At 31.0% G+C, this 27,200-nt stretch overlaps 2 protein-coding genes across 5 annotated transcripts in view; one reads left to right on the top strand and one right to left on the bottom strand.

Annotated features, from left to right (window-relative positions):
- LOC18602017 (LEAF RUST 10 DISEASE-RESISTANCE LOCUS RECEPTOR-LIKE PROTEIN KINASE-like 2.4) overlaps positions 1-27,200 on the bottom strand; it is an 85,222-nt gene that overhangs the window by 37,543 nt on the left and 20,479 nt on the right. The window lies entirely within an intron of this gene.
- LOC18602009 (peptide methionine sulfoxide reductase) lies at positions 18,604-20,783 on the top strand. Of its 2 annotated transcripts, XM_018119393.1 has the most exons (5): positions 18,604-18,908; positions 18,990-19,093; positions 19,229-19,354; positions 19,570-19,838; positions 20,462-20,783. In XM_018119393.1, exons 1-5 carry the CDS (start codon positions 18,785-18,787, stop codon positions 20,586-20,588), a joined length of 750 nt encoding a protein of 249 aa, XP_017974882.1. In that variant the 5' UTR covers positions 18,604-18,784; the 3' UTR covers positions 20,589-20,783. The 2 variants fall into 2 exon arrangements, with proteins under 2 accessions (XP_017974882.1, XP_017974881.1); XM_018119392.1 differs by having other exon boundaries at positions 18,604-19,093.

Here is a 27,200-nt window from a genome sequence, read left to right as displayed (position 1 = left end):
CCCCCCCCCCCCATCCCGCGTAGTGGGTGGGGGATGGGACGGCGTACGCCCAGCCATCCCGATTTTTTTTTTTAATATTATTTTTTTATTTATTTAATTTAATTTAATTATTATTATATATATATTTTTTATTTAGGTGTCTACAATTTCAATACTTGTGAATCTTAAATTTTGGGTAAAAGGCTTGAGATATTAAATTTTATAATCTGCATATTTTTCATAGTTGTTTATATTTGATTTTCGCCCCATCGTTTCTCTCTTTACACTGAGGGGTTTTCCACACACACACACACACATATATATATTGTCCTTTATTTTTGGTTGTTGCTTGCTATATTTGTTAATTCATATTTTTTTTATTTGACTAGAATAAATTATATTATGGTGATTGTTGGCTTCAGTTTGTTGCTTAATTTTTGTGAGTATTGTGAAACTGAGTTGATATTTGTTCCTTTAGACCCAATAATTGGTATCAAAACATGTTATCGTTTGGATCATGGAGACTGCTACAAGTTCCATGACATAATTGACAGCTTCAATTTATTTATTTGAAAGTCAATGATGAATGATCATTTATATTGCAAGGATTTAATTTGATATGATATTAGATGATTTTACTAAGTCAAAGGATTTTTTATAATGATGATGATTAAAAAAGGTTAGGCAAAAAAACATTGGGATCCATTACAAAATGGTATGATATCAGTGTTTTTCACCCATGTAACAAAGGAGACAGATACCTATAATGTTTAGGCAAAGCTAACTACATTGTATGAAAGGCAAACTGCCAAAATAAAGCTTTATGGTTAAAATGCTTGTTAATTTGAAATACAAGAAGCAATGATGGGTAGGTAAGCATTTGAGTGACTTTCAAGATTTGTGAATCAACTTACTACTTTGGAAATTGATCTAATGATGAATCGTACTGTTGCTTCTTCTAAATTTTTTGTTAGACAACTAAAGAAACATTGTTTTTAACTATCAATAATTGGGCTCCAAATGGTCAATTGGATTCAAAAATGGTAAAAGACAGTATGTTTCAATGAAGAAGCTAAGTAAAAGGATGTGAAATCTAGGACTACCCAAGGTCTTGTCATAGTGAATAAGGGTAAAACCAAGAACAGAAGTCGCAATAGGTTCAAGAATAAGTCTAAGTCTAAGGATAAACTAAAGTGTTATCCTTGTAACAAGCTTGGCCATATCAACAGGAACTGTAAGGTCTTAAAACAAGGGGAAAATGATAGAAAAATTAAGAAAAATTTAGATAATAACAATGTAGTAGTAATGAATTCTGATGATAATGTAGTTACTTTGGTTTATTCTCATGGTGACTGCAATCATGTTAGTGATCAAGGCATTGAATGGATAGTTGATACTAACACAAGCTTTAATGAAGAAGCAAGGCAAAAGGATATAGAATCTAGACTAGTCAAGCTTTTGTTACAAATAACAAGGGCAGGACCAAGAATAGAGGTCATATCCAAGGACAAGACTAAGTCCAAGGGTAAATTAAAGTATTATCACTATGGTAAGCTTGTTCACATGAAAAGGAACTATAAGGTCTTGAAGCAAAAGCAAAAAAAAATGGAAAAAGCAAGAAGAATTCAAATGATAGTAATGCAGTAATAATGGATCTAATGATGATGTAGTTACTTTAGTCTGTTCACATGGTGATTGCAATCATGTTGGTGATCAAGATATTGAATGGATAGTTGATACTAGCACAACAAAGCATTGTGTTTCCAAGAAGGAATTGTTTGCGATCTATTAAATAAAAGACTTTGGGGATATTAAAATGAGAAACAAGAGTATGTCATGGATTGTAGGATTTGATGATTTTGTTGTAGAAACAAGTAATAACTACACATTAACTTCAAATGATGTGAGACATGTTCTAGATTTGCGATAAAGTTGTTTGCAAAAAATGATCTTAACAATGAGGTGTACAAAATTCAACAAAATAATAGGTAATGAAAAACTCTTAATGGGTTTAACTAGTTGCAAAGAGCAAATTGTGTTGCATTATGTATAAGACTTGGATGAAATTCACATGAAACAAAACTTGAGGGTACAGATGAGCTAACTACAGTTAGTGATGAGTCTAATGCTAGTAATAACATTGTACAAGCACATGGGTGTTAAGTAGCTAAGGAGAGCAACATTCCCTTCAAGGCAACATGTGGTCTTTAAGTGATCTACCAAAAGAGCATTAATCATCCATTAATTATCCTAGTTTTGATTATATTTTAGTTAGTAATAAGGGAGGATAGAGAGCTTTTAGGAAGTGCAATTCTCATAAAGACGAGAACTATTGAACGAAGTAATGCAAGAATAAATGAACTTTTTGTAGAAAAATAGCACTTAAATGTTGCTTGAGCTTCCAAAACGAAAGAGATCATTCAATAGCAAGTGGTTATTCAAGTTAAAAAAGGACGGTGACAAGTTAGTAAAACACAAAGCTTGATTGATTGTCAAAGGTTTTAGCCAAAAAAAGGTATTGTCTTTGGTGAAATTTTTAGCCTTCTATTGAAGATAAGTTTCATTTGAATGATATTGGGTTTAGCAATAGGTTTGAACCTTGAGATTGATCACATTGATGTAAAAACTACAATTTTGCTTGGTGACTTGCATGAGGAGATCAACATGGAATAGTAGAAGGTTTTGAAGTGAAGGGAAAGAGCACTCCATGTGCAAATTGAAAAAGAGTTTGTACTGTTTGAAGTAAGATTCTAATATAGTGGAACAAGAAATTTGGTTTGTTCATAATGAGTCGAGAATACATGATAATATCGTCAAATCCTTGCTATTATTGTAAGACATTCTCTAATGATAAATTCATTATCATTTTGCTATATGTCAATGATATGCTAATTGTTAGACAAAATGTGGTGATGATTAGTAAGATGGGGAAGGAGTTATCAAGGTCATTTGATATGAAAGACTTAAGATCAGCTAGACAAATTTTGAGAATAGATATCATTTGAGATAAGAAAGTTAGGAAGTTATGGTGATAACAAGAATGGTATGTTGAATGGGTGCTTGAAATGTTCAACATGAATAATGTTAAACCAGTTAGCACTCCTTTTGCCAACCATTTCAAATTAAATAAGAAGTCGTGTCCAACTAATGAAGAAGAAAAGCAAGAGATAATGGAAATTCCTTACTCCTCTGTTGTTGGTTGTTTAATGTATACAATGGTTTTCATACAACTTGACATCGCTTATGTGGTTAATAATGTAAGCAAGTATATTTCTAATATTAGAAAATCTCACTAGGATGTAGTCAACTGGATTTTTTGATATTTAAGAGATACTTTGAATTTGTACTTGAGTTTTGGGAATGCATAACCTACACAAATGCAAATAAGGCAAGTTACCTTGATAATAGGAAATCTATTTTGAGGTATTTGTTTACTTTTGTAGAGAGAGTTATGACATGGCACTTAAAACTTCAATGAACATTTAAAAAAAAATCTATCTTTTAATACGACAGCAGCATTGGTCAATATCACATCAATCTATTCAAATTGTTACATTAGCCTAATTAATGCCATATTAACTTGATCAATGTTGCATCATTTTGGTCAATGACATGTCATTCTAGTCAAATGTCATGTTGCTAACTTAATAGAGGATGTTAACTGTGTTAATAATTGGATTGAGACTAATAAATCTTGAAAGTACAAAAACTTGATTTAAACGAATTATAGTAGAAGGATTAATCTACCACTTTGGTGGAGTGGAAGGACTATTTACATAATTTGATCGAAATTAAAAAAATCTTCATTTTGAGACATTTAGAATATAAAATGAAAAAAAAATGAAACAAAAAGATTGTGTTATTTTAAATTTGACATATTAGATAAAATGAACCTAATTTTTCTTCTTATTCCTTCTTTTTTACTCCTATTTTTCCCTTTCTTTATCATTACTACCATGTCTAGGGACTCAAAACACCTTATTTGGCAACATCAGGGATTAAATTAAGAGTAAATTATCTTTTTGGTCACTTCATTTCTCAAAATTTTTATTTATGTCACCTAATTTTGAAAAATAACGTTTGATCTCTAACATCTATAAGTGTTATTAATTTGGTCTCTGAATCTTTAAAAGGTAATATGCCTTCAATGTGACATTCCATGTTACCTGCTCTAGCTGCCTATGATGTCGTACTAGGAATTTAACACAGAAAAAGAGGAAAAATATAAGAAGAAAATATATAAGAAGAAGCAGAACAGCAAAGGATGGAAAAAGGAGAAAAAAGAAAAAAGAGGTACATATGATTCAAAGTGTATCATGAAATTTGTCTCTCTTTGTTTTAAATATTATCTCTATCAGACTTTTCAAGAAAATGATGACACAAGTTTTTTTATTTTAATGTATCTTATATTAAAATTTTATTTTCTTATAGTATTAATGTTCATTTCTTTTTAGTGAGAAAAAGTTAAAAATAATAACATGAAAAAAAATAATGAAAAAAAGTATGTAAACATAAAACAACTTCATTTTGAAATATTTAAAAAAAATAAAATGAATAAAACATAGAACGAAAAGAATATGTTATATCATAGAACTATTTTCAGGAAACAATTTCTTGATACTTTAAGACATGATAAATCATATCACAATCCAAATATGGCACAAATAAATTTTAACTACGTAAACACATTTAATTCACTTTAGTATTAATTTTAAGTCTTCAAGAACAAATTCTAAATGAAATTGACATCTTTTTTAATACCCAAATAAAGTTCTTTAATACGGATGTGCAGTCAAGGTGAGTAATTAGTCAGTTCAATCTTAAAATTGTAAAATCTATTTAACCAAAATCTCGATGAAAAATAACATAAATCAACTTATCTTAAACTTTTAAACAATAATAGTATCAAGAATATTTATATATAAAAAATATTTTAATAACTTTATTTAATGTTTCAATAATGTCTCACTAATAAAACCTAAATACTTTTGATTTAATCTTATATATTTTAAATATATTAATAATATGTATACATATAAAATATATTTAAATATATATTATTTATAATCAAATTTTTTATCCATTCGATTGTAAAATTTAGATATCAACAATCAATCAAAATAAACGAATAAATCATTACTCTTAACGAATTAATATCGGAACAAAAAAATTGAATCAAGTTAATTAAATTCAATTAATTTTGATAAACCCTGCATCCCAAGTGAATGTTTCTTCAAGTGCTATTGACCTATGCTGGCAGTATTTAAACCTTTTGGACAGTGTGATTACGTTGTACGAGGCATCATACATTAGGCTGCTATCAATTTTTCTTTGATGTAATCTGTCGTAAAAAGCTGACGTCCCTGATTGAAAGTGGAACTGTGGGGAAAAGAAATTAATTAAAGAAAAGGGCAAACTACAAATAGGGAAATAGAATGAAAAATATTTAGAATTACACCATTTTTGTAAATATTTCGTTGAATGAAGTCATATTTGGAAAAGTGACTAATGTATTCCTATTTATTTTTTCTTCTGTTTCCTTTCTTTACTTTTCCTTCTTTTTTCTTTTCCTTTCCCTCAAAGGGTACTAATGCCAGTGGCACTGTAGCAAGTGTCAACACCGACTTGATCGAAGTTGGTTATTGCTTCTCATTGTTTTCTTTGCTACCAAATACAAGGTAGCTTAAATGAATCTAAGTCAATCCAAATTGTTTTCAAGCTTAGAGAATTAGAGCATAAATTGAGTTTAACAATCTCAATTAATGATTTTCATTTTCTCTACAATTAAACTCAACCGTTTAATAAATCATATTTAACTTGAATAAAATCAGATTATCAATCATTAATTTATCTAATCTAGTATGCAAGGCCAATATTTGTTATTGCAGCATAAGTTTAAACTTTTTGAGATTGAAAATGATCTCGACTGTTTAATAAGTTAGATTTGATTTAGATAAAATTAAATTATCAGTCATTGGTTTATCCAATCTTAATATGCAAGGCTAATATTTATTGTTGCAGCATAAGTTTAAACTTGTGAGGTTGAAATCAATCTCCACAAGATAAAACAATGATCAAGAGTAAACAATGGTATTCGTTTCCTTCTTAACAATGATCAAAACTCTATTTCCTTCATAATAATTACTATTTGTCGTGGATATAGAATCCAAGTAGTAGTTGTAGTCCATCGCCCGTTCTTGTAATTCCCCTTTAGAAAAAACACTTCGTTTTTCAATTTACCTTTTAAAAAACCCACCAACTTTTTTGACCAGAAAAACACACTTGCTTCTTCTCAAGCGCTCTACATTGGATAAGTGGCAATCAGATGGGGGGAAGGGATGTTTACATCTTTTATTTTATCCACCAGCTCAGTAGCAGTGGGCCCCCACCTGATTGCCTACTACACTATCTTGTTCATAATTGAAGTCTGGTAAAGCACAATTATCCTTTTCAATTCTCGTTCTTTGTTTCTTTTTTGTTCGATTCATGCTATACATCTTTTTTCCTTTTTACCCCTTTTTTCATTCAACAAAAAATAATAATAATAATGCAATCGAGGATATAATAGAAAAGGTTATCCTATCAATAGCCTTTTCTTTCCCTTGTTGCGTCTTTCTCAAACCTACTAAATCTTTAATTCCACTAATACAAATTAGATCCCCAAATTATCAATTCTTAACGACTTGCCAATTTAAAAAAATTGTAATTAGACTTAAACTACCTATAAAAGGACAAGTGGTACTTGTTTGCAATTATTTTTTTTAAAGAATTAAAATCGAACTTAATTTGTGTAGGAAAAAAAATATTCTTATCGTTGAGTTCATTATCTTTAGTCTACAATTTTTATTCTTCCAATGGCAAAAGGGGTTCACATATACTTTGGCTCTAGTTAACTTAGGCCTTCAATCATTGGGTCTTCCCCTCCTATGCCTCAATAGGTGTTAAAAGAGTTAATGCTATTTAACTCTACATTTTTATCCCTATAATTACTTTCTTATTATTCTTTTTCTTTTTTTGTATTTGACTCTTTTTTAACTAGTGATTTTAATTCGTCTAATGAAATGCAGCAAACATAAATGGTAAGTAAAGGATCATGAGTGATTTTATAGAAAAATAAATAAAATAATATATTTTAAATATACTTGAAAGATACAAATTCACATTTTAGATTGAAAAATTGAAATTATCTTCGATGTGAAAAATAGAAATGGATCGATTTTGAAATGAGACAAAAAAAAAAGAAACCTTACACCTTATATTGCATTAACAAGATGAAGATATATATACAATGGAGTAATAACACATCTGAATCTAAGCTTATTTAGAGTGTAAGTAAAGTAATTACTATAAAAAGAAGTATTCTAATATTAAATTTTTTAAAAGTAAAAATAAAAATATAAAAAAAAATTATATAAGAAAATAATCCCTCTTTAGAATATTGAGCATAAATATTCTACTTGTATATACTCATATCACACTAACATAAGCTGTACAATATAAATACAAAGTAACAAATCAAATCACTTTAATGCCGTCATTCATTCTTCTTCATTTGCAGTTTGGTCATCAGCTCCAATGCTCTTTATTTTTTCCTTATTACACTTTTGATAAAGCTAATGTAAAAAATTATTTTCAATAAAAAATGTATACTTGATTTTTTTTATTTGGAATGATTCAAACTTAATTTTTTAAAATAGGAGATACACATATCTGCCATTAAATTAAATGTTTGAATATTTATATTTGATATTGATTGCTAATAAGACATTTATTTTGATTTTGAGGATAAACATCAATTTTGGATCTTTAATATTAGTAATTTATCAACCTAGTACAGTAAATTATCCATAAATTAATACTCGATAAATTAATAATTTTGATTAAATAATATTTTTTATCGATCGACTTAGGACAAACGTGGTAAATTAATAATTAGCTAAATTTATAAGATAATATATTTAAAAAAACACATAAGTTTCACTTGATAAATAAATTAATAATTTCTTTATACATCAAAATTATATATACACTTGACTTAATTAGGAGATCTTTGTAAGCTATAACTCCAATGTTGTTTTTTTTTTTGAAATTGATGTCTCCTTCGACCTCATCTTTAACTTTTCTTAGTGTATTTAGAAGCTTTTGTGTAGTGTTCTCATATTATAAGAGAAAATTTATATTAGTTGATAAATGCTCTGATGACCTCTTGATTGTATTTGATATTGTTGCTTGGCTCACTTGCAAGTTAAACTTTTTTTACACTCACTGTTGCAATTGCTTTTGGGTGCAATTTGGATTTTTTATGTTGTATTCATACATTGCTTTACGTATTTCATTCGTCATTGTTGATTTCATTACATCTTTGAGATAAGAAGTTATTGTGTTTAGTTTTACCATTTGTTATACTATATTTTTGTAGATGTTTTTGCTCAACTTAACGTTCATGAGTATATTAATTAAGTGTACATCGAATGTAATTTTAGTTTGTTATAAAAATGGATAGATTTATGACTTCTATTTAACAAGATTAATTACATTTATGAACTTGTTTTACTTAAACAAACATATAGAACAATGATAATTCATAATTGGTAATTAGGTAATATTTGTATAATCATAATATACAATACATGTATTAAGTTCAATGTTTTGAGAAAAATTAATAAAGAATATATCAATAAATTAATTTTTTATTTATTAATATATAAATTAATAATTTTTTAATTTATCAATTAAATAAAATCTTGATTAATTAATTTTCATAATCCCAAGAGTATTAATATATAGAGGTTTTACTATAGTTGGCCATGCCTCTTTTTTAGGTGTTGCCCTTCTTATGGCTACATGTATGTAATGGATGCTTATCTTTGTCTCAACTCTCAAAGGTCAATTATGTCATGGCTTGTTTGTTCATGTCATACAACCTTTCTAATTAGTTGCTTATATATATATATATATATATCTCAAAGTAGACTATGCAAATTGCCCCGATGATCTTTGACGAAATCTCAACTCATGGTCCTTCAAGAAGTAACATGTAGTTGATCATTTAAGCACCTTAAACTAGCTTAATAATGTTGTGGCAAGATTGCTCGATGGGAGATTAGGCATATCTTGAGGTTAGTTAATGAAGCTGTTGATACTTAAGCTAAAAGAGGAGTGTCCAACAGCTTGATGTGGGTTAACAATGAAAATGAGCAGATGGTAGCATTATTATGGGGGCAGTGGGCCTAGCAAAAATTTTCAAATATTTTATTTATTATACATTTTTTCTTTTAATATCTCTCAAAATAATTTATATACTTAATAATTAATATAAATAAAGAATAATAAAATAACCTCATAAGCATCAATCAATTTTACCTTAACTCTTAAGTTTTTCCACACCTCTTTTTCACTTTTTCCTTTTTCTGTTTCTCTTTTCTTTTGTTCTATCATCTTTATTTTACTCTTTTCTTTATAACTCACCACCAAAACACACTTCATTCTTTAAGTGAGATTTATGACATTGCCAACTTGGACAAGGAAGGACACGAACCACTCACCACTATTGTGTGAAATTAATAAGAGATAAAGTTTTCTTTTATCTTTTTTTTATTTATATCATTATTATTATTTATGTATCTTTTTTATTTTTATTCTATTTGCTTATATATTCTAATTTTCAATAGATTTTTTTCTCTAAATTTCAACGAACCATCAACCATGTTCTTCTTCTTTCTTTTTTGTTATATTGGTTCGATCTTTTACTTGCCATGCTTTTTTTTCCTTTTTTTAGTTATGTGGTTTTAATTTTCTATGATTTTAGTCTTTAAAAATTAAAAAATTATTATACAATTCTCAAATATAAGTTATAGTGTTACATTGTTGGCTGTTACTTAAAATTTCATCCATGTATAATTTATTTTATTAATCATGACTGATTGATTAATTCATCTTATTTTGACTCTTCCGATTTTTATAGCAATAGAGAGAGTCTTTTCAATAATGAAAATTGTGAAAAAAAACTCTAGAATAAAATGAATGATGAGTTTCTTGTAGATAATTTATTTGTTTATATCGAGAAAAACATTGCTAGTCCTTTCAGTATAGAGTCAATAATTGATGGATGTGAACCCAAGAAGCATTGTTGAGCACAACTTTTCTAAAAGACTATTATAAGTCTTTCTTGTTTTTATTCTTTTTGATTTACATGTTGTATAAAATTATTATTTATTATGAATCTTTTGATTGTTGGTTATGCTCAACGTATTAGTTTTAAAAATTTTTTGCTCTTATTCCTCTTCATCTCTGACCCTCCAAAGTAGGCTAACTTTGTCGATGAAAATGAAGCTCGGGTTGGTGCGGCACAAAATCTACTTGATGTCTCTAATGAATAACCCTGTTATTTCCATTATAGGTTGGTTGCCATGTTTTTCCCTTTGCTTTTGTTGAAGTGACTACAACTATTAGTTGCATGTGCCAGGTTAATGTTAAAGATAATATTGTTGGATATATAGTGATATCTCATAAGGTTTCTATCCCACATTATCTACGTACAAAAGATGTTAGTGTTTTATATAAGCAAACTCATTATGGGCTTGTTGAAAGTTAGAAAAGAAAGTGGTTTTGCATGTACATGAGATCAGGCCAAGCCTTGAGAAAATACAAATTGTCCCTTTAGCACACAAGTACACACAAAGGCTAAGCATAAGTGGTATTTTTGTACTTTGGTGGTTATATGCTTTTCACCTTACGGAATTGGTCTTTGATTTTGGCAGTTAAGATATTTTAAACATATTCTACCATTATCTTCTTTATAAATTTATTTTTTTAAACTGTTATAGAATCAAATTTTAAATGTTATTTTTTGATTTTTGGTTGATTCTCAATCCTCAAATATCTCACCAAACAATTGTTCCTTTCCTATAAATACCATGCTTCACGTTCATTCTCAACAAGCTAAAAATCAATTTTCTTTTTTTCCTCTTTTCTACTTAGTCAACTTCTTCAAGTTGCTAGGTTCTTTTTTCCTTTATTTTTCTACTACTCTTATATCTTTGATAGTTTATGCAAACTATTTAAGAAGAGTTTGTTGAATCATAGGAGATAACCACTTAAATTCTTTTGTACCAAGTTTCATACTCAGAAGGGGCAAAATTTATCCTTAAGGACAGTATATTACGCCTTAGAATTGTTTCAGTAGTTTATCAGTTTCAATTTTCAATAACAATCTTAAGGATAATATGGATTCTCAAACTGATAATATTGTTGCCATTATCATTACGTCCACCACTGCTGCTAATGGTTCTACCTCAATAAATATTGCCACCATTGTAAATGTTACCAACGCATCCACCATTCCCATTGCCTTGTTCGTTCCTGCCATGCCATGCCCTCGGTGTCATATGCAAAATCATTTCTTAACATATCCAAAATCAAGGTGTTTGATGGCAATAATTTCAAAATGTGGCAAGGAAGGATATTTTTCGTCCTTAACATTCATGCAATGGCTTTTGCATTAACCAATTACAAGCCAGACGATGTCAACATGCTAGGACAATGGACGCACGCAAATAAGGTATACAAGCATACAATTATTAACATACTTTCTAATGAGCTATTTGATGTTTATAGTTTTTACAAAGAAGTAAAGTAAATATGGGATTCGATGGTTTCCAAATATACTGCTGAAGATGTTGGGAAACAAAAGTTCATGATTGGAAACTTCTAATGCTAAGAGATGATAAATGACAAGGATATCAAGAGTCAAATTAATGAATATCACAAGCCTTTTTTCCTTTATTTTTCTACTACTCTTATATCTTTGATAGTTTATGCAAACTATTTAAGAAGAGTTTGTTGAATCATAGGAGATAACCACTTAAATTCTTTTGTACCAAGTTTCATACTCAGAAGAGGCAAAATTTATCCTTAAGGACAGTATATTACGCCTTAGAATTGTTTCAGTAGTTTATCAGTTTCAATTTTCAATAACAATCTTAAGGATAATATGGATTCTCAAACTAATAATATTGTTGCCATTATCATTACGTCCACCACTGCTGCTAATGGTTCTACCTCAATAAATATTGCCACCATTGTAAATGTTACCAACGCATCCACCATTCCCATTGCCTTGTTCGTTCCTGCCATGCCATGCCCTCGGTGTCATATGCAAAATCATTTCTTAACATATCCAAAATCAAGGTGTTTGATGGCAATAATTTCAAAATGTGGCAAGGAAGGATATTTTTCGTCCTTAACATTCATGCAATGGCTTTTGCATTAACCAATTACAAGCCAGACGATGTCAACATGCTAGGACAATGGACGCACGCAAATAAGGTATACAAGCATACAATTATTAACATACTTTCTAATGAGCTATTTGATGTTTATAGTTTTTACAAAGAAGTAAAGTAAATATGGGATTCGATGGTTTCCAAATACACTGATGAAGATGTTGGGAAACAAAAGTTCATGATTGGAAACTTCTAATGCTAAGAGATGATAAATGACAAGGATATCAAGAGTCAAATTAATGAATATCACAAGCTGATGGATGATTTGAAGGTAGAAAATATCAACTTGTAAGAAGAGTTTGTTGCTAGGTTGCTGATTGAAAAGTTGCCAGAATCCTGGAATGACTACAAGTAACAACTGAACACAAGCAAAAACAATTTTCAATTATAGATCTAGTTGTGAACATCATCATCAAAGACACAACTTGGAAGAAGATTAAAGCCTCTAAGCTAAGGAAATTGCAACCAAAGGCAATTTGGTACAAGATAGAATCCATCATTGTCAACAGAGGTATACAAATAAAAAAACCTGATTATAAACCCAAAGCTACTCATCCCACAAAAAAAAGGGTACTTGTTTTGTATGTGGAAAGCCAAGGCATTATGCATCACAATGAAAGAAGATAGCAATGGGAAATGACAAACCTGCTAAGCCATGAGTTAACTTGGTTGAAGCAGATGAATCTGATAACATAATTGTTACAGTCATTTTTTAAGCCAATATGGTGGCCATGTGAAAGAATGGGCGGTAGACTTAGGTGTTACTAGGCATATTTGTGCAAACAAAAATGCCTTTACCTTCTTTACTCCAATAGAGGAAGGATAAAGAGATAATATATCTTGGCGATTCTCGAACTGCTCAAGTTCTTGATGAAGAAAAAGTCATTCTCAAGCTCATATCTGGCAAAACCCTAGCTCTGAATGATGTTCTGCATGTTCCTAATATAAGGGCAAACTTGATTTCTATGGCTCTATTGGACAAAGTTGGGGTGAAAATGTCTTTCGAATTTGACAAGATTATAATGACAAAAAATAATATCTTTGTGGGCAAGGGATATTGTAATCAGGGACTTTTTGTATTTAACATTTCAAATATCTAGAATGAAAATGCTAGTTTTACTGCTTACTTGATTGACTTTATTGATCTATGGCATGATAGATTAAGATATGTTAGCATTCTTTATATCAAGAAATTGCAATAATCAGGTTTAATTTCTGATATTAAAAATGCATGCTTCGGTAAATGTGTAATATGTGATGAAACAAAATTAACTAAAAAAACTTGTACTTTAGTAAATAAAGAATCTGAATTATTAAGTTTAATTTAGACTAATTTAGGATATTTGAAACAAATTATGAATATAGGTGGTAAGCAATATTATGCTACTTTTATTGACGATTACTCTAAATTTACTAAAGTTTATTTACTTAAGCATAAAGATAAACCTTTTGACATGTTTCTTAAGTATAAAGCTGAGATAGAAAATCAATTGAATAAAAAAAGTTAGATCAAATAGAGGTGGTGACTATATATTGATTAATTATATTTGTGAAAAAGAAAGAATAATTTATAAAAATTCTCTTTCATATTCCCCTAAATCAAATGGTATAGTTGAATGAAAAAATTGAACATTAAAAGAAATGATGAATTTATGCTTATTAGTTCTAATGCACATGAAATTTGTGGGGTGAAGATTTATTATTTGCATTTCATATTTAAAATAGAATTCTTTATAAGAAAACTGGTAAGACACCTAATGAATTATGGAAAGGCTATTATCCTAACTTAAAATATTTAAAAGTGTGCGGTGTTTTGCTAAGGTTATGCTTCCTGATTCTAAGAAAAGAAAAATTGGCTCAAAAACACCTGATTGCATGTTTATTGGTTATGTTAAACATAGTGTTGCATATAGATTTCTTGCGTTAAAAAGCGATGTTCTTGATTGTAATACTATTGTTGAAATAAAAAAAGTTAAATTTTTTTAACATATTTTTCCATTAAGAACTTATACAATTTCTAATGCATCTTTTTAATAAAAATGATTTTGAAGTATCAAATGATGATTTAAGAAGGAGCAAAAGACCAAGGAAGGAAATTTCTTTTGGTAATGATTTTACACTTATCTTATAAACATTGATCCTTTAATTTATGTTGATGTAATTTCTTCTAAAGAATGTTCATTTTGGAAAAAAGTTATAAAAAATGAATTGATTCTAATTTCCAAAATCAAACCTAGAAATTACTTGATTTACCACTGAGAGCTAAACCAATTGGTTGTAAATGGATTTTTTAAAATAAAGTTTAATCCTGGTGGTTTTATTGATAAATACAAAGCTAGATTATTTGTTAAAGGTTTTACTTAAAAACAAAATATTGGCTATTTTGATACTTTTGCTCCAGTAACAAGAATTTAATCTATTCATATTTTAATTGCCTTAGTTTCTATTTATAAACCTTTTGTTTATCAAATGGATGTTAAAATAGCTTTTCTAAATGGTGATTTAGAAAAAGAAATTTATATGGTACAACTTGAAGGATGTGTTTTTCTTGATCAAGAAAATAAAGTTTGTAAATTAATTAAATCTTTATATGACTTAAAACAAGCACCAAAACAATGGTATGGGAAATTTGATCAAGCTCTTGTTAATAATAGATTTTCTACTTTTGGAAGTGATAAATGTGTGTATACAAAAACTATTGATAATGAATGTGTGATTATAAGCTTATATGTTGATGATATGCTTATTTTTTGTACATGCATTGATGTTGTCAATAAAACAAAATGTTTTTTAACTCCTAAATTTGATATAAAAGATTTGTGAGAAGCCAATGTTATTTTGGTGTTAAAATCATAAAATGTGATAGTAGCTTGATACTCACACAAAAGTATTATGTTGAGAGGTTAAGTAAAAAGTTTAGACATTTTAATGTCACACCTGTGAGTACTCCTTATAATGTTAATACTTAATTAAAGAAAATTAAAGGTGATAGTGTGGCTCAGTCTGAGTATGCGTAGATTATTTAAAGTCTAATGCATTTAATGAATTATTCTCGACATGAGATAGCTTACGTTGTGAGTAGACTGAATAGATACACAAAAAGTCCCAATTGAGATTGTTAGACTACCTTGAGCAAAGTAATGAAATATTTGAGAAGTACTATAAACTATAGTATTTTATATAATAGATTTCTTGTTGTATTAGAAAGATACAGTGATGCTAACTGAATCTCATATTCAGGTGAGATAAAATCTACAAGTGGATATATATTCACCCTTGGTGGAGGTGCTGTAACTTGAAAATCAATCAAACAATACAATAATTGCTAAATCTACAATGGAATCAGAATTTATAACTTTGGAGTTGGTTGACAATGAGGCTGAGTGGTTAAGAAACCTCTTAGTAGACACTTCGTTGGGAATGAAACCAACACTTTCTGTGTTTATGTATTGTGATTGCTAAGCGGCAATAGCCATTACAAAGAATAAAACTTTCAATGGTAAGAATAGACAAATTCGTTTAAGACATGATGTGGTAAAACAACTACTTAGAGATGGAATTATGTCCATTAATTATGTGAAGTCAAAATTGAGTTTGGTTGATCCTTTAACTAAACCCTTGGGGAAAAAAAATTAATTATTGATATAGTGAGGGGTATGGGACTTAAGCCAAATGAGAAAAATCAATAATAATGGCAACTTAATTTATGTGAGTGGCAATCCCATGAATTAGGTTCATATGGGTAATAACAAGTTATTAATTGACAAATTGATGCACTATTAAAATTATTGTCTTTCTTGTGATGTTTAAATAGTGTAAGACTACAATGAAGGAGAAGTTGAGTTAAACTCTTAATGAATTCTATATTTTTTATGTGTAGTGTATTAAATTGTAATATACACTTGATGGAATCACCTATATAAGTGTAAAGTGAGGCTACTCCTATGAGAATTGTGGCAAAAGCTCTAGAGCACTATGAACAACCAAGTATTCTCATGGCCTATTTGCGTAAAACCACATTGAATAGCAGAAATTGTAAAGATGTAATGTGATTGATGAAAATCATATTTCACATAAAAATTTTTTTGTTCATATAAGTTATAAATTTTATCAAAATTCTGTGATTTATGTTTCATTCTTTCTAGATCTAGTTCATAGCTCAAAAAGCATTAATCTTGATGCATTACACTCAAGTGAGATTAGACCCAGCAAAAACTTCCTGTTATAATACCTTATGAAATATGAAAGGGATTATTGGATATATAATGATATCTCATAAGGATTTTATCCCACATTGTCTAGGTATAAAAGATGTTAGTGCTTTATCTAAGCAAACTCATTATGAGTTTGTTGAAAGCTAGAAAAGAGAGTGATCTCCTATGCACACGAGATTGGGTCAAACTTTAAGAAAATATGAATTCCCCCTTTCACTAGTTAGACACATGTGATATTTTTGTACCTTAGTGGTTAGATGCTTTTTCACCTTAAGAAATTGGTCTTTGATTTTGGTAGTTAAGATATTTTAAATATATTCTGCCATTATGATATTTTAAATATATTCTGTCATTATGATATTTTTAAATCTAATTTTTAAACTATTACAAAATCAAATTTTAAACGTGTATTTTTTAATTTTCAGTTGATTCTCTATGCTCTAATATCTTACCAAACAGCTATTCCTTTGTTCCTTCCCTATAAATACCATTCTCAATGTTCATTCTCAACACACTGAATATCAATTTTTTTTTTCTTTACTTAGCAAACTTCTTTGAGTTGCTGAGTTCTTTGTTCCTTTATTTTTAAAATCTAATTTTTTAAACTGTTACAAAATCAAATTTTAAACGTTTATTTCCTAATTTTCGATTGATTCTCTATCCTCAAATATCTCACCAAACAACTGTTCCTCTGTTCCTTCCTTATCAACACACTGAAAATCAATTTTCTCTTCTTCCTCTTCTCTACTTAGCCGACCTCTTCGAGTTGCTGGATTCTTTGTTCCTTTATATTTCTGAGGTTCCTGTATCAAGTTGGTCTTCCTGGATATCCAATTTGTTGGAGAAAAAGTCAGTGGTAAACCAAAGCTCATGCTACAACCATCTAATAGGGGACTCTCTTATCCTCTCATTTTCAAGCTCATGGTCTAATTGTAACCTATAACTTATCATCTTTTATTTGATTTTGCAATTGTATTAGCCTAGATTAATTTCCCCTTGCTATTTTCTTCTGCAAAGCTAATCATTAAACTTTCAGTATCATATACATATAGCACATAATTCTCGCAGCTGACCTAACCGAGTGAGTAAAAAGCCTTCCTTATTTTTCTGTCTTGGCTTAACTAATCCTCAGTTGAAGATTTAGTGAAACCAATAGGTATGGAAAGGTTTGTTGACACTTAGCACGGTTAGGGACTACAGATAATTGGTATTTCCTGTAGGCTTTATTGATTTATCTATTATTATTATTTTTAACTAAGTGAGGGACAAGAGATGTGGCTTTTGAAATTTGCTTTGGAAGAGAGGGAAAGTTGAAGGGAAGAGAAAGAATATTTTCTACAAGATCAATTAAATAATATTAATAAATTCAAATAATAAAAAAAATTAAAAAGACAGAAAAAGAAAGGAGAGAAATGAAAGGAAAAATTCAGGAGTACAAATATTTTCCTTTTGAGGGGTTGACCTTGCCTTGCACGCCCACACTCCCCTTCATACTTTGTGCTTATCCCAGTAATATCCTGACCTGGCATAAGAAATTAAAAAAAAAATAAAAATCCTAATGGCTTGCCCGCATGGAGAGAGGTGGCACAAACATTATACTTTAGTTAAAGTTAATTCTTTTAATTGTTTGTATTGAATCATAATTAACAGGATATCAATTATTGAGCGTATACACTGGATACATTGTTTAATCATAGATATACGAATTTTATATTGAAAAAAGTAAATTTGAATATTTTTGACAAAAAAATTATCTAACTTCTCTTCTCAATGATTATTACAAATGGTAATACATAAGCAGGACCCTCGTATTATTAATCAACCAAATAATAAAAAAATAGTTTTCTATTTATTGGCACTATAAATTAAAAAAAGCTCATCCGGACGCCAACAAGGAGAAGACGCCAACATGTAATTAAAGAAAATAAACAAGATTTTCAGACCAGAAACAGACAATTCATAGATGCTAAAAGGCTCCCTTCGTCTATCATATATTAAACTATTTAATCTGTAGGTAGTCAAGTATATATCTTATCAAAAAGGAAATAAAGGAGACACGGCCTATGTTTTTCCACACGTCTAATGAGGAAAGTCCAAATGCGTTCAAACACATTAGATACTGAAGATGCAAAAATGGAAGTAGCCAGATCAGATACAATTCATTTTGCATCATGTCTGGTTTCAGGTTTTGCAAAACCATTAGCACCCGCCCAATATAAAATGATCAGAATTCTACATAACAAGATTCAGCTTTCATGTTGTTGAGAACAAGCCATCAGCTGTTTTAATTTGATTCTGATCACCACCATGTATCAGTTACTTCCTCAATTCAATGCCCCTCAGGATTCTAATCTTCCCATCCCTGAGATCTCATCTGATCCAGCTGCAACTATTCCATCTGAATGCCTCAGGGAAGCAGTGTTTGCAGGAGGTCTGCCTCTGTCTCTCCCTGATCTTCCTGTTTATATGAAGTCACTAACATGCATATGCTTATTGATGCATAAACTTGCAGGTAGCTTTTGGGGTCTTGAAGCTGGTTTTGGGCGTGTAAATGGAGTCATAAAAACCGCCACTGGCTACTGTGGAGGAACCCTGAAAAAACCTTCATTCAGAGAGGTAAAGAAGACAAAAGAATTTCTTGAAAGTCATCAGCAAGAGAGCTAGGCCAGCTCTACCCTGTTAACATATCAGTCATGACCATGCATGCAAAAATATGACTAATTTCTTTTCATTATGTGTATCAATTTCTAGGTTTGTGAAGGGAAAACAGGCCACACTGAAGCTGTAAAAATCATGTATGATAAGAGAAAGGTCTCATTCAGATCACTATGTGATATCTTCTGGGAAATCCATGATTGCACCAACAAAGACTACCTTGTAATTATTTCTACTCCCATATTTAGCTTTTATTTTTCATTTCATTATTATGATAATATATAGGACCTAAATTCAGCCAATCCATTCGCATAACCTTTTTTTTTTTTGGCCTTTTGGTGAAGAATTACAATTTTTCTATTATATTAGGTCATTTATTAATATTGTTATTTTATGGTCATCATTGTCATCATAAACCTAGAATACATTTGACGCAGAAATTTGGACTAAGTACACATCTTAGGTCAGCAATCTTTTACAGCATGGAGGAAGAGAGAAAGCAAGCCCAAGAGTCAAGGATCAGACGGCAGATGAAATTAAACAGGAGAATTGTGAGCAAAGCCCTCCCAATTGAGTATGATTTTTGTATGGCAGAAAACAAACATCAAAAATATTACTTGCAGAACAATTATAGGCTTTGCGAAAGCTTGAATTTGAGAAGCACAGAGCAATTTGTGGAGTCAACCATTGCTTGCAAACTCAATGGGTAAGATTTTTATTTTCAATCAAGTTTGATTTTAAGTAAAATTAAGAGATTTAAATTTAGTTTCAAGTGAAAGATACATACATTTATCGCTGAGTTGAATGTTCAGACGTGAAAATGGAATATGGGTGGGGATGAGTTTTAAGTCAACACCACTAATAAATCTAAAGCACAAAACCATGAGGGACCCTGCTGCCCTTGGCCTCGTTCGAGTGAATAGCCCTATTAAAAATGTTCACATGTTGAAAGCGATGCCATGGACCATGGCCGACCTCTAGTCCCTTTTTTCTTTCTTTCCCTTTCATTTCTTTAATTTTTCAGAGAGGCATGTTGTCTTTTTCATGGCATTGGGATCTTCCAAATCGCGCCATGAATTTAAGTCTTTGTCTTGTAAACGCAGCATCGGATCATGAACTAGGATTAACTAAGATTTTCTTTTTTTTTACCCTTTTGGCCAATTCAAGAATCATCTAACGAAGCGGAATTTTACATGTACAGATTGAGTAATAGTATCACACGCATATCAGTTCTAACTATCGAAAATCATCTGAATCAATAATGGGTTGTTAAACAATTTATAACTTACGGAATCTTTTGTTCTCCTTTCCTGGTTGCCAAATCTTCAGGATTTTAGCTATGGAAGCGAGGTCAAGTATTGAGAAGCTGACAACATTCTTGCAAACAAACGAGACGATGGCAGAGGAAACCAAGTTAGTCTGCAAAGAAATAATAGAAGGTTCTAAAGGCAAATGAAGATGGAAAGGCTCAAATTCTCTGAAGATCGTTCGTCAGCCGGACCCAAGATTAATGTAAATATATTAAAATTTTTAAGTGTAAGTAACGGATCAATCAAATCAAAACTACAAGTACTGTAGAGTTGAACTTATAAGTGTAATGATACTACATTTGAAGTTTGGTTTTGATAATCCATTATATATTTCAGCCTTTATTGTTTCCACCATTAGACTTAATCAGGAGGGAATTTCCCAAACAAATATTGGGAATTATAAAAGCTTTGGTGTAAGGCACACAGCAGGCAATGCAATGAGGAACAAGGAACATGTCAAACGCAAACTTCACGTGATTTTCCAGTCCCTTCTCTCCTTCTCTCTCTCCAATGCTGTTTGGAAATGTAATTAAATCTGTGTATACACTATATTTATGCATGCAAACCTGCTAGACATGATGTAAACTCTCATGTGATTTGTGTATGTTTATAGTTCGTACAAGGAAAATGCTAAATTTTTTTTTTGTGTGTGAATATTATATTTACTATATGTATTGGTAACAATATTGAAAGCTTTTAAGATGAGAAACAGATACCTCAGGTGGAATTCAACGTCAGCTTCCATTTCTGTGAAAACCAAAGAAAATCCCATCTGTTTGTTTCTTTTATATATTTATATTTCATCGTACCTATTAAAAACCAAAGGGAAACAACTTTATTTTCCCCCTCAACCAAAATTATTTTATCATTTCCTTTTCCACTTTCTGATTTTTTGTTTTCTTTGCAAAGAAAAGGGAAAGAAAAAGGACTACGCAGAGCTGGAAATATATTGGACTCATTTGTCCATTGTCTCTTCTTATTGTAAGTTCATGTACTTTTAATTCATAGAGTTAAGTTCAAATTCAGGTTAAAATAATTTTTACTGATTTTTATTCATTAATAGTTTTTTTAATATATTCATAATCACACTGATTTATAATGTAGGACTCAATTAGCCATTGTGGGTTCTCACTTTTAAATAACAATGATGAGTGTATAATAAATAAATAAATAAATAGGAGTTAAACCCATTGGAATCTTCAGATTTTATTGATGAGGAAGAAAATGTGAAAAATAAAATAAAGTCATTGGGTAGTTTGATTTGAGGCTGAGTCCATATTCATAAATAAGAGTTTCGATAATTTTTAGGTCTTTTGGAAAAACAACAAAAAGGGATGGAAAAGATTAATATGCTTAGTGGTTCCATACATAGTTGTCCTCAAAACAATCCAAAGATCACGAGGGAATCATCTTCTTTATGGAAGGAGCTTAATCAGAGGAAGCGAATGAAAAATAAAATGACTTTATTGTAAGTCTTTTAAATTTTGCAAATGCCCTTTTGATTTAGACCATTTCGTGAATGAATTACAATTATTTTTATTTTTTTTATTTTTTGTTCTGTTGTTTTTGTTTTTGATGGTATTAATTTAATAAAGTCAACGAATCTTTTGTTGCATTCAAATCATTAGATTTCTAATTGCCTTTTCTCCCATGTCCAAACAATATATATTAATAAAATAAGGTAAAATATCTCTACTTCTAACTTTTAAGTATAATTCTAAAGAGGTCCATTAGTATTAGAAATGGACAGCTTGCCCCAAAGTCTAAACACCATTAACGGGAAGTACAAAAGGTCAAAATTACCGACGTACAAATATATCTTAATCAAGTGTTAAAGCTTGCTAATTACTCTAGTCCCTTTCTCTCCCCTGTTCTCCCTTTCTCTCCTTATTCTCCCTTTCTCTCCTTTAGGTCTCTCACCAATAGCTGCATCATTGATCGATTAGGATTTTTTTTAGCCTTCTACCGATTAGTAGCTTCATCCTACATCAAAATAACCCAAAATCAGACCCTTGTTTAAAACCCTTTAAACTGTGACCCAAATCGAGAAAGTGAAGGGTTGTTAGGGTTCAACAATCATCAAACACTAGTATGTTTTGCTGTTGTGTCAGGGTTAGTTTTAGGATTAGGGATCTTGTTTTTGTTGATGTGGTCTTCATGTGAGGGAACGGGTTTTGTCGTTTAGGGTTTTATTGTTTAGGATTGTTTTTTGCTGACGTGGTTTTCATGTGAGGGAAGATTTTGTGGTCTAGGTTTCCTTGTCTGCTGTTGATGTAATGAGGGTTCAGGTACGAGTTTGGGTTAAAAGTTGGGTTGTAACCTATACTTAAAACTTTAAAGTTGGAAATTAGGGAATTAAGGTTAGGGTTTAGGGTTACTGTTCGGGTTCAAGGTTATTGTTCAATATTTCAGAGTTACTAACTTATTCTCATTTGGTTTTTCAGGTCTGGACATGGCGGATACGCTGTATGACTTGGTGGTGCACCATGTGGTGCACCAGGAGGGAGAGGTGATGACCATTGGAAATGTCGATCTAGACATATATTCCCACATAGAGCTGGCAAATGATGTTTTTGAACTGGGTGGACAATTCCAATGCTGGAGTTGGAATGGGTATCTCCATTACTGCAAGGTACCTTAAATCGAAGGAACTTATGGATTTAAAGAGTGATGGTGATGTGTTGAAGCTATTTGAAGTCTATAAATGAACCAAAAAAATTCATTTGAACTTGGACCTGATTCCTACTATTTAACTACAGACAATGGGATCTGGTAAGTTTTCTATTGCCAAAAATGCTAGTGCATGTGCCTCTACTAGACTTGTGAATGCTGTTTTAGGTACTGGCAGAGGCAGGATTGGTGAGTCTAGTTGTACTGTTCATGATGACTTTGCTTCAAGCAGAGATAGTGAAGGCAGAGTTGAAGTAGAGAGAACTTCAAGTAAAAGTGGTTTAGGTTTAGGTAAAGGTAGAGGTAGAGTTGGTGAGGGCAGAGGTAGTGAAACACCTTCTACTACTGTTGGTATTAGTGATAAAGAAATATTGATACGGAAAGTAGTGATTTACTTAATAGAGAGGATGTATCTAGTGAAAATGTAGAATGGATGCATGAGATAGAAAGTGTGAAATCTGAAAGCAACCACGATAGTGATGTAGAGAATATTGAGGTTGAAGAAGATGCAGAGAATGATGTTTTTTTCTAATATTGGCAGTGTTGTAGAGAAAGGGAACTAAGATAATGATGAATCTGATAGAGAGGGTCAAAGCAATAGATAGGTCCCTTAAGGGCATACCTTATACTCTTAGTGAGGATGGGAAGATTGTATTAGTAGAGAACATGCTGTTTACAAGTGTGCAGCACTTTTGGGAGGTGATAGCTAATTAATTGATCTAGGAAGGAATAGAGTTGTATAAAGCAAAAAAATGAGAAAAGTAGGTTCAAGGCTTTCTGCAAAAGAAAAGACTGTGAGTGGATGGTGCAAGCAAATTTATGTTTAGATAGGAAAACCTTTAAGATCAGGCAAGTAGGGAATGAACACTCTTGCATTAGGATCAGTAACAATAATCCTATTACTACAAGTGCTTGAATTGCCAACAAGCTTGCTACTCAGTTCCAGTCTGACCCAAATATGCCATACAATTTGATGCAACATGAATTATAGGAAAGGTATAGAGTGAGTGTTCATTTTAAGAGCTATATAGGGCAAAGAAAACAAAAAAGAGTTTGAAGGGACTCATAGTAGGTCTTATTCTTGCATGCACCTATATGCCCAAATGGTGAGGGATACAAATCCAAGGAGCATAGCCATCATGCAGCTAAATACGCTTGAGTTGAGCATACACCCAACTTTCAAAAGGTTTTTTCTATCATTTGATGCTTTAAGGAAAGGCTTTAACAAATGGTGTAAGCCTTTCATTGGGGTTGATGGCTGCTACCTCAAAGGGCCATATAGAGGGGCCTTGCTATCTGCTATTGCATGTGAATTGTGGTTTATTTCTTGTTGTTGTTGCTATGGTGCAGTTGTAGGATGGTAACTCATGGTTTTAGTTTTTGTACTTGTTAATATTGCCATTGGGGACTTCAACAAATTATTGGTAGTGATGAGTGATGGGCAAAAGGTAAACCTTAAAGATCTTACTGTTTTACATTTAATTAGTTAATTTCAGTTACTTATTAACTATTACTTATTCTTATATAACAGGGTCTAGATGATATAATAGCAGAGATAATGCCTCATGCCACTCAAAGAAGGTGTGCTAGGCACCTTTATAGTAATTTTAGGCAAAGGTTTTTGAGGTTGGACATGAACTTCTAGAAAGTTGTAAAAGCATACAACCAGTGAGAGTGGAATGAAGCCATGATGAAGATTAAAGCTAAAAATGTAGAGGCATACAATTGGTTGATAAATAAATGACTCACACTGTGGGCAAGGCATACATTTGACACATGTGTAAATAGTGACCATGTTACCAACAACATGGCCGAGAGTTTCAACCATTAGATTGGGCTTGTGAGGAGTAAACCCATTTTGGTTTTGTTTAAAGAAATTATAGTCAAAATAATAAATAAGTTTTTTGATCAGTATTAGAAGGCCTGCACATAGGAAGGGCAGGTGACACGCAAAATTAAGAGGAAATTGGTTTCGCCAAATACAATAACAAGTTTTGTAGGGTTGTGCCTGCCTCTGATTCTGAGTTTAGTGTGTTTCAAGGTGGCAAGACTTATGTTGTCAACTTAGGGGTGAGTTAGGGTAATGTCTATATGGTGTTTGGAATATTTTAAGTAAGGGTGTCTCAACATATTTCATGTATACATTGATTGGTTGCATATTTCAAGGTTTACTAACTTGTGTTTGGCTACATTTTAAGTATTCCTAACAACTAGGTAGCAACTTGCATAGGTCACACCAGAGGTGATTTAGAGCAATATTGTGACAACTACTACTTTAAGAAAAAGTTCATGATGGCATACAATGAGTACATTCACCCTATACTTGACATTACCATGGTTGAGTTCAGAGGACAAGTAGATCCAGTGGAATCTCCACTGCTCTATCGTATGTTTGGCAGGCTCAAGAAGAATAGAAGAAAGGAACATAGGGAAAGGCTAGATGGACATGGCAATTCTAGGATAAATAGCATTGTTAGGTGCACCTTATGCTTCTCATTTGGTCAGAATAGAAAGACTTGTCTTAGGGTTCTCGTGCAACTTAATAGAAAGGTAATCTACATAAATTATTCAATTTAGTATTTTACATTACATATGCAATTTAATGTATTTAACACATTCTTTATGTTTTAAATTGTAGCAAAATACCTTGCTTGGGTTTTCATCAACAGGTGCTGGGCCTTTATCAGGAGCTATTACCGAGTCTTCATCAAAACTTGCTGCATCAAGAACTTTAAGAGGACTTGCTAGTGTGCAAAGAAGACTTGTTGCTACTAATGCTTTGAGACTTGGTTGTGGTGCTAAATTTGTCCCTACTTATGGTGGTGCTAGATTTGTCCCTGCTCATGGTGAAGCAAGGAGGCCTCCATTTTATGGACTTGTTGCCACTATTGCTTGTGCCTCGATAATGAATTTTGATAGTGCTGGAGGGACACAAACAAGTGTTTCTCATGTTGTTGATATGTGAATGTTAATATGGACAATGTTCTAAGGTTTTTTGTGGTGTCTTTGTGCACAATGTTCTAAGGTTTTTTGGTGGTGTTTGGATGGATGGAGGAGGGTAAATTAAGAATGGCTGCTTTGTAGCTTTTTGTCTTTTTTTTGTCTGTCATTGTCTGGAAATTAAGAATAGATGCTTGACATTGATATTTGACTTGTTGGTAGTGGTCTAGATATTTTTTGTAAGCTTCATTTTGTGAAGCTTGTGGTCTTTTTGTGCACAAAGGTTTAGGAAAAATAGTCCTGATGTGTACAAGGGACCTGATGCAATTATTGTATAGCACATATTGAAAATCGATAGAAAGATCAATTTGCTTATTTGCAAAAAATCCTTTGCAATAACCTTTATAACACTTGTTATGTTCAAGCCTATTATGATTAATTCAAGATAATTGGCAAGATAAAAAACTCAAAACATTGAAATGCTTCGCTATTTATCCAGTCAATATTTAAATAACTTCGCATTTAATATTTTAAAAATTTATAACAACTTTTGCATTTAATATTTCAATAACTTCCAACAACTTTTATCCAACAAAATGACATTTAAAAGCCTCAAACTCTTGTTATTTTTTTTCCATCTCATCTATTTGGGGCATTTTATCATACACCATTTGGGAAGCCCTTCAACTTTCATTTTCTCTTCCCTTCAACCTTCATTGTCTTTTCCTCTCTTCCCAGGTTTCACTGCTACTTTGAATTATTTTGAATCAATTCAAGAATAGCATATGGATGTTATGGAAGTGCTAGAGATCATTTTAAGCTACCATACCCATTAACTCTTCCATAACATCCATCCATGTTTTTTGAAATGAAAGTTCTCTAGCAAGATTATAGACAATAAAAGCTTGAAAGGCAGAATCCATCTCTAGTTCTTTCTCTTTTTCCTCCATTAATTTCGTCATTTTTTCTTTTATGAAGTGCCAAAAATCAGTAGAAAATTTTGAGCATTTCACCAACAAATCTAGATTTTTAGTTTATTCTTCTATGGATCTTGAAATAATCTTTTTCCTTAATTAGTTTCTTCATTTCTTCTTTTACGGAGTACCACAAATCAACAAGAAATCTATAGCATTTTAATAAAAAAATTG

The sequence above is a fragment of the Theobroma cacao genome, chromosome 4 (genome assembly GCF_000208745.1).
Source record: "Theobroma cacao cultivar B97-61/B2 chromosome 4, Criollo_cocoa_genome_V2, whole genome shotgun sequence".
NCBI lineage: Eukaryota > Viridiplantae > Streptophyta > Magnoliopsida > Malvales > Malvaceae > Theobroma > Theobroma cacao.
Note: the sequence above shows the minus strand (reverse complement) of the source record. Positions and strands in the feature narration are given on the sequence as shown.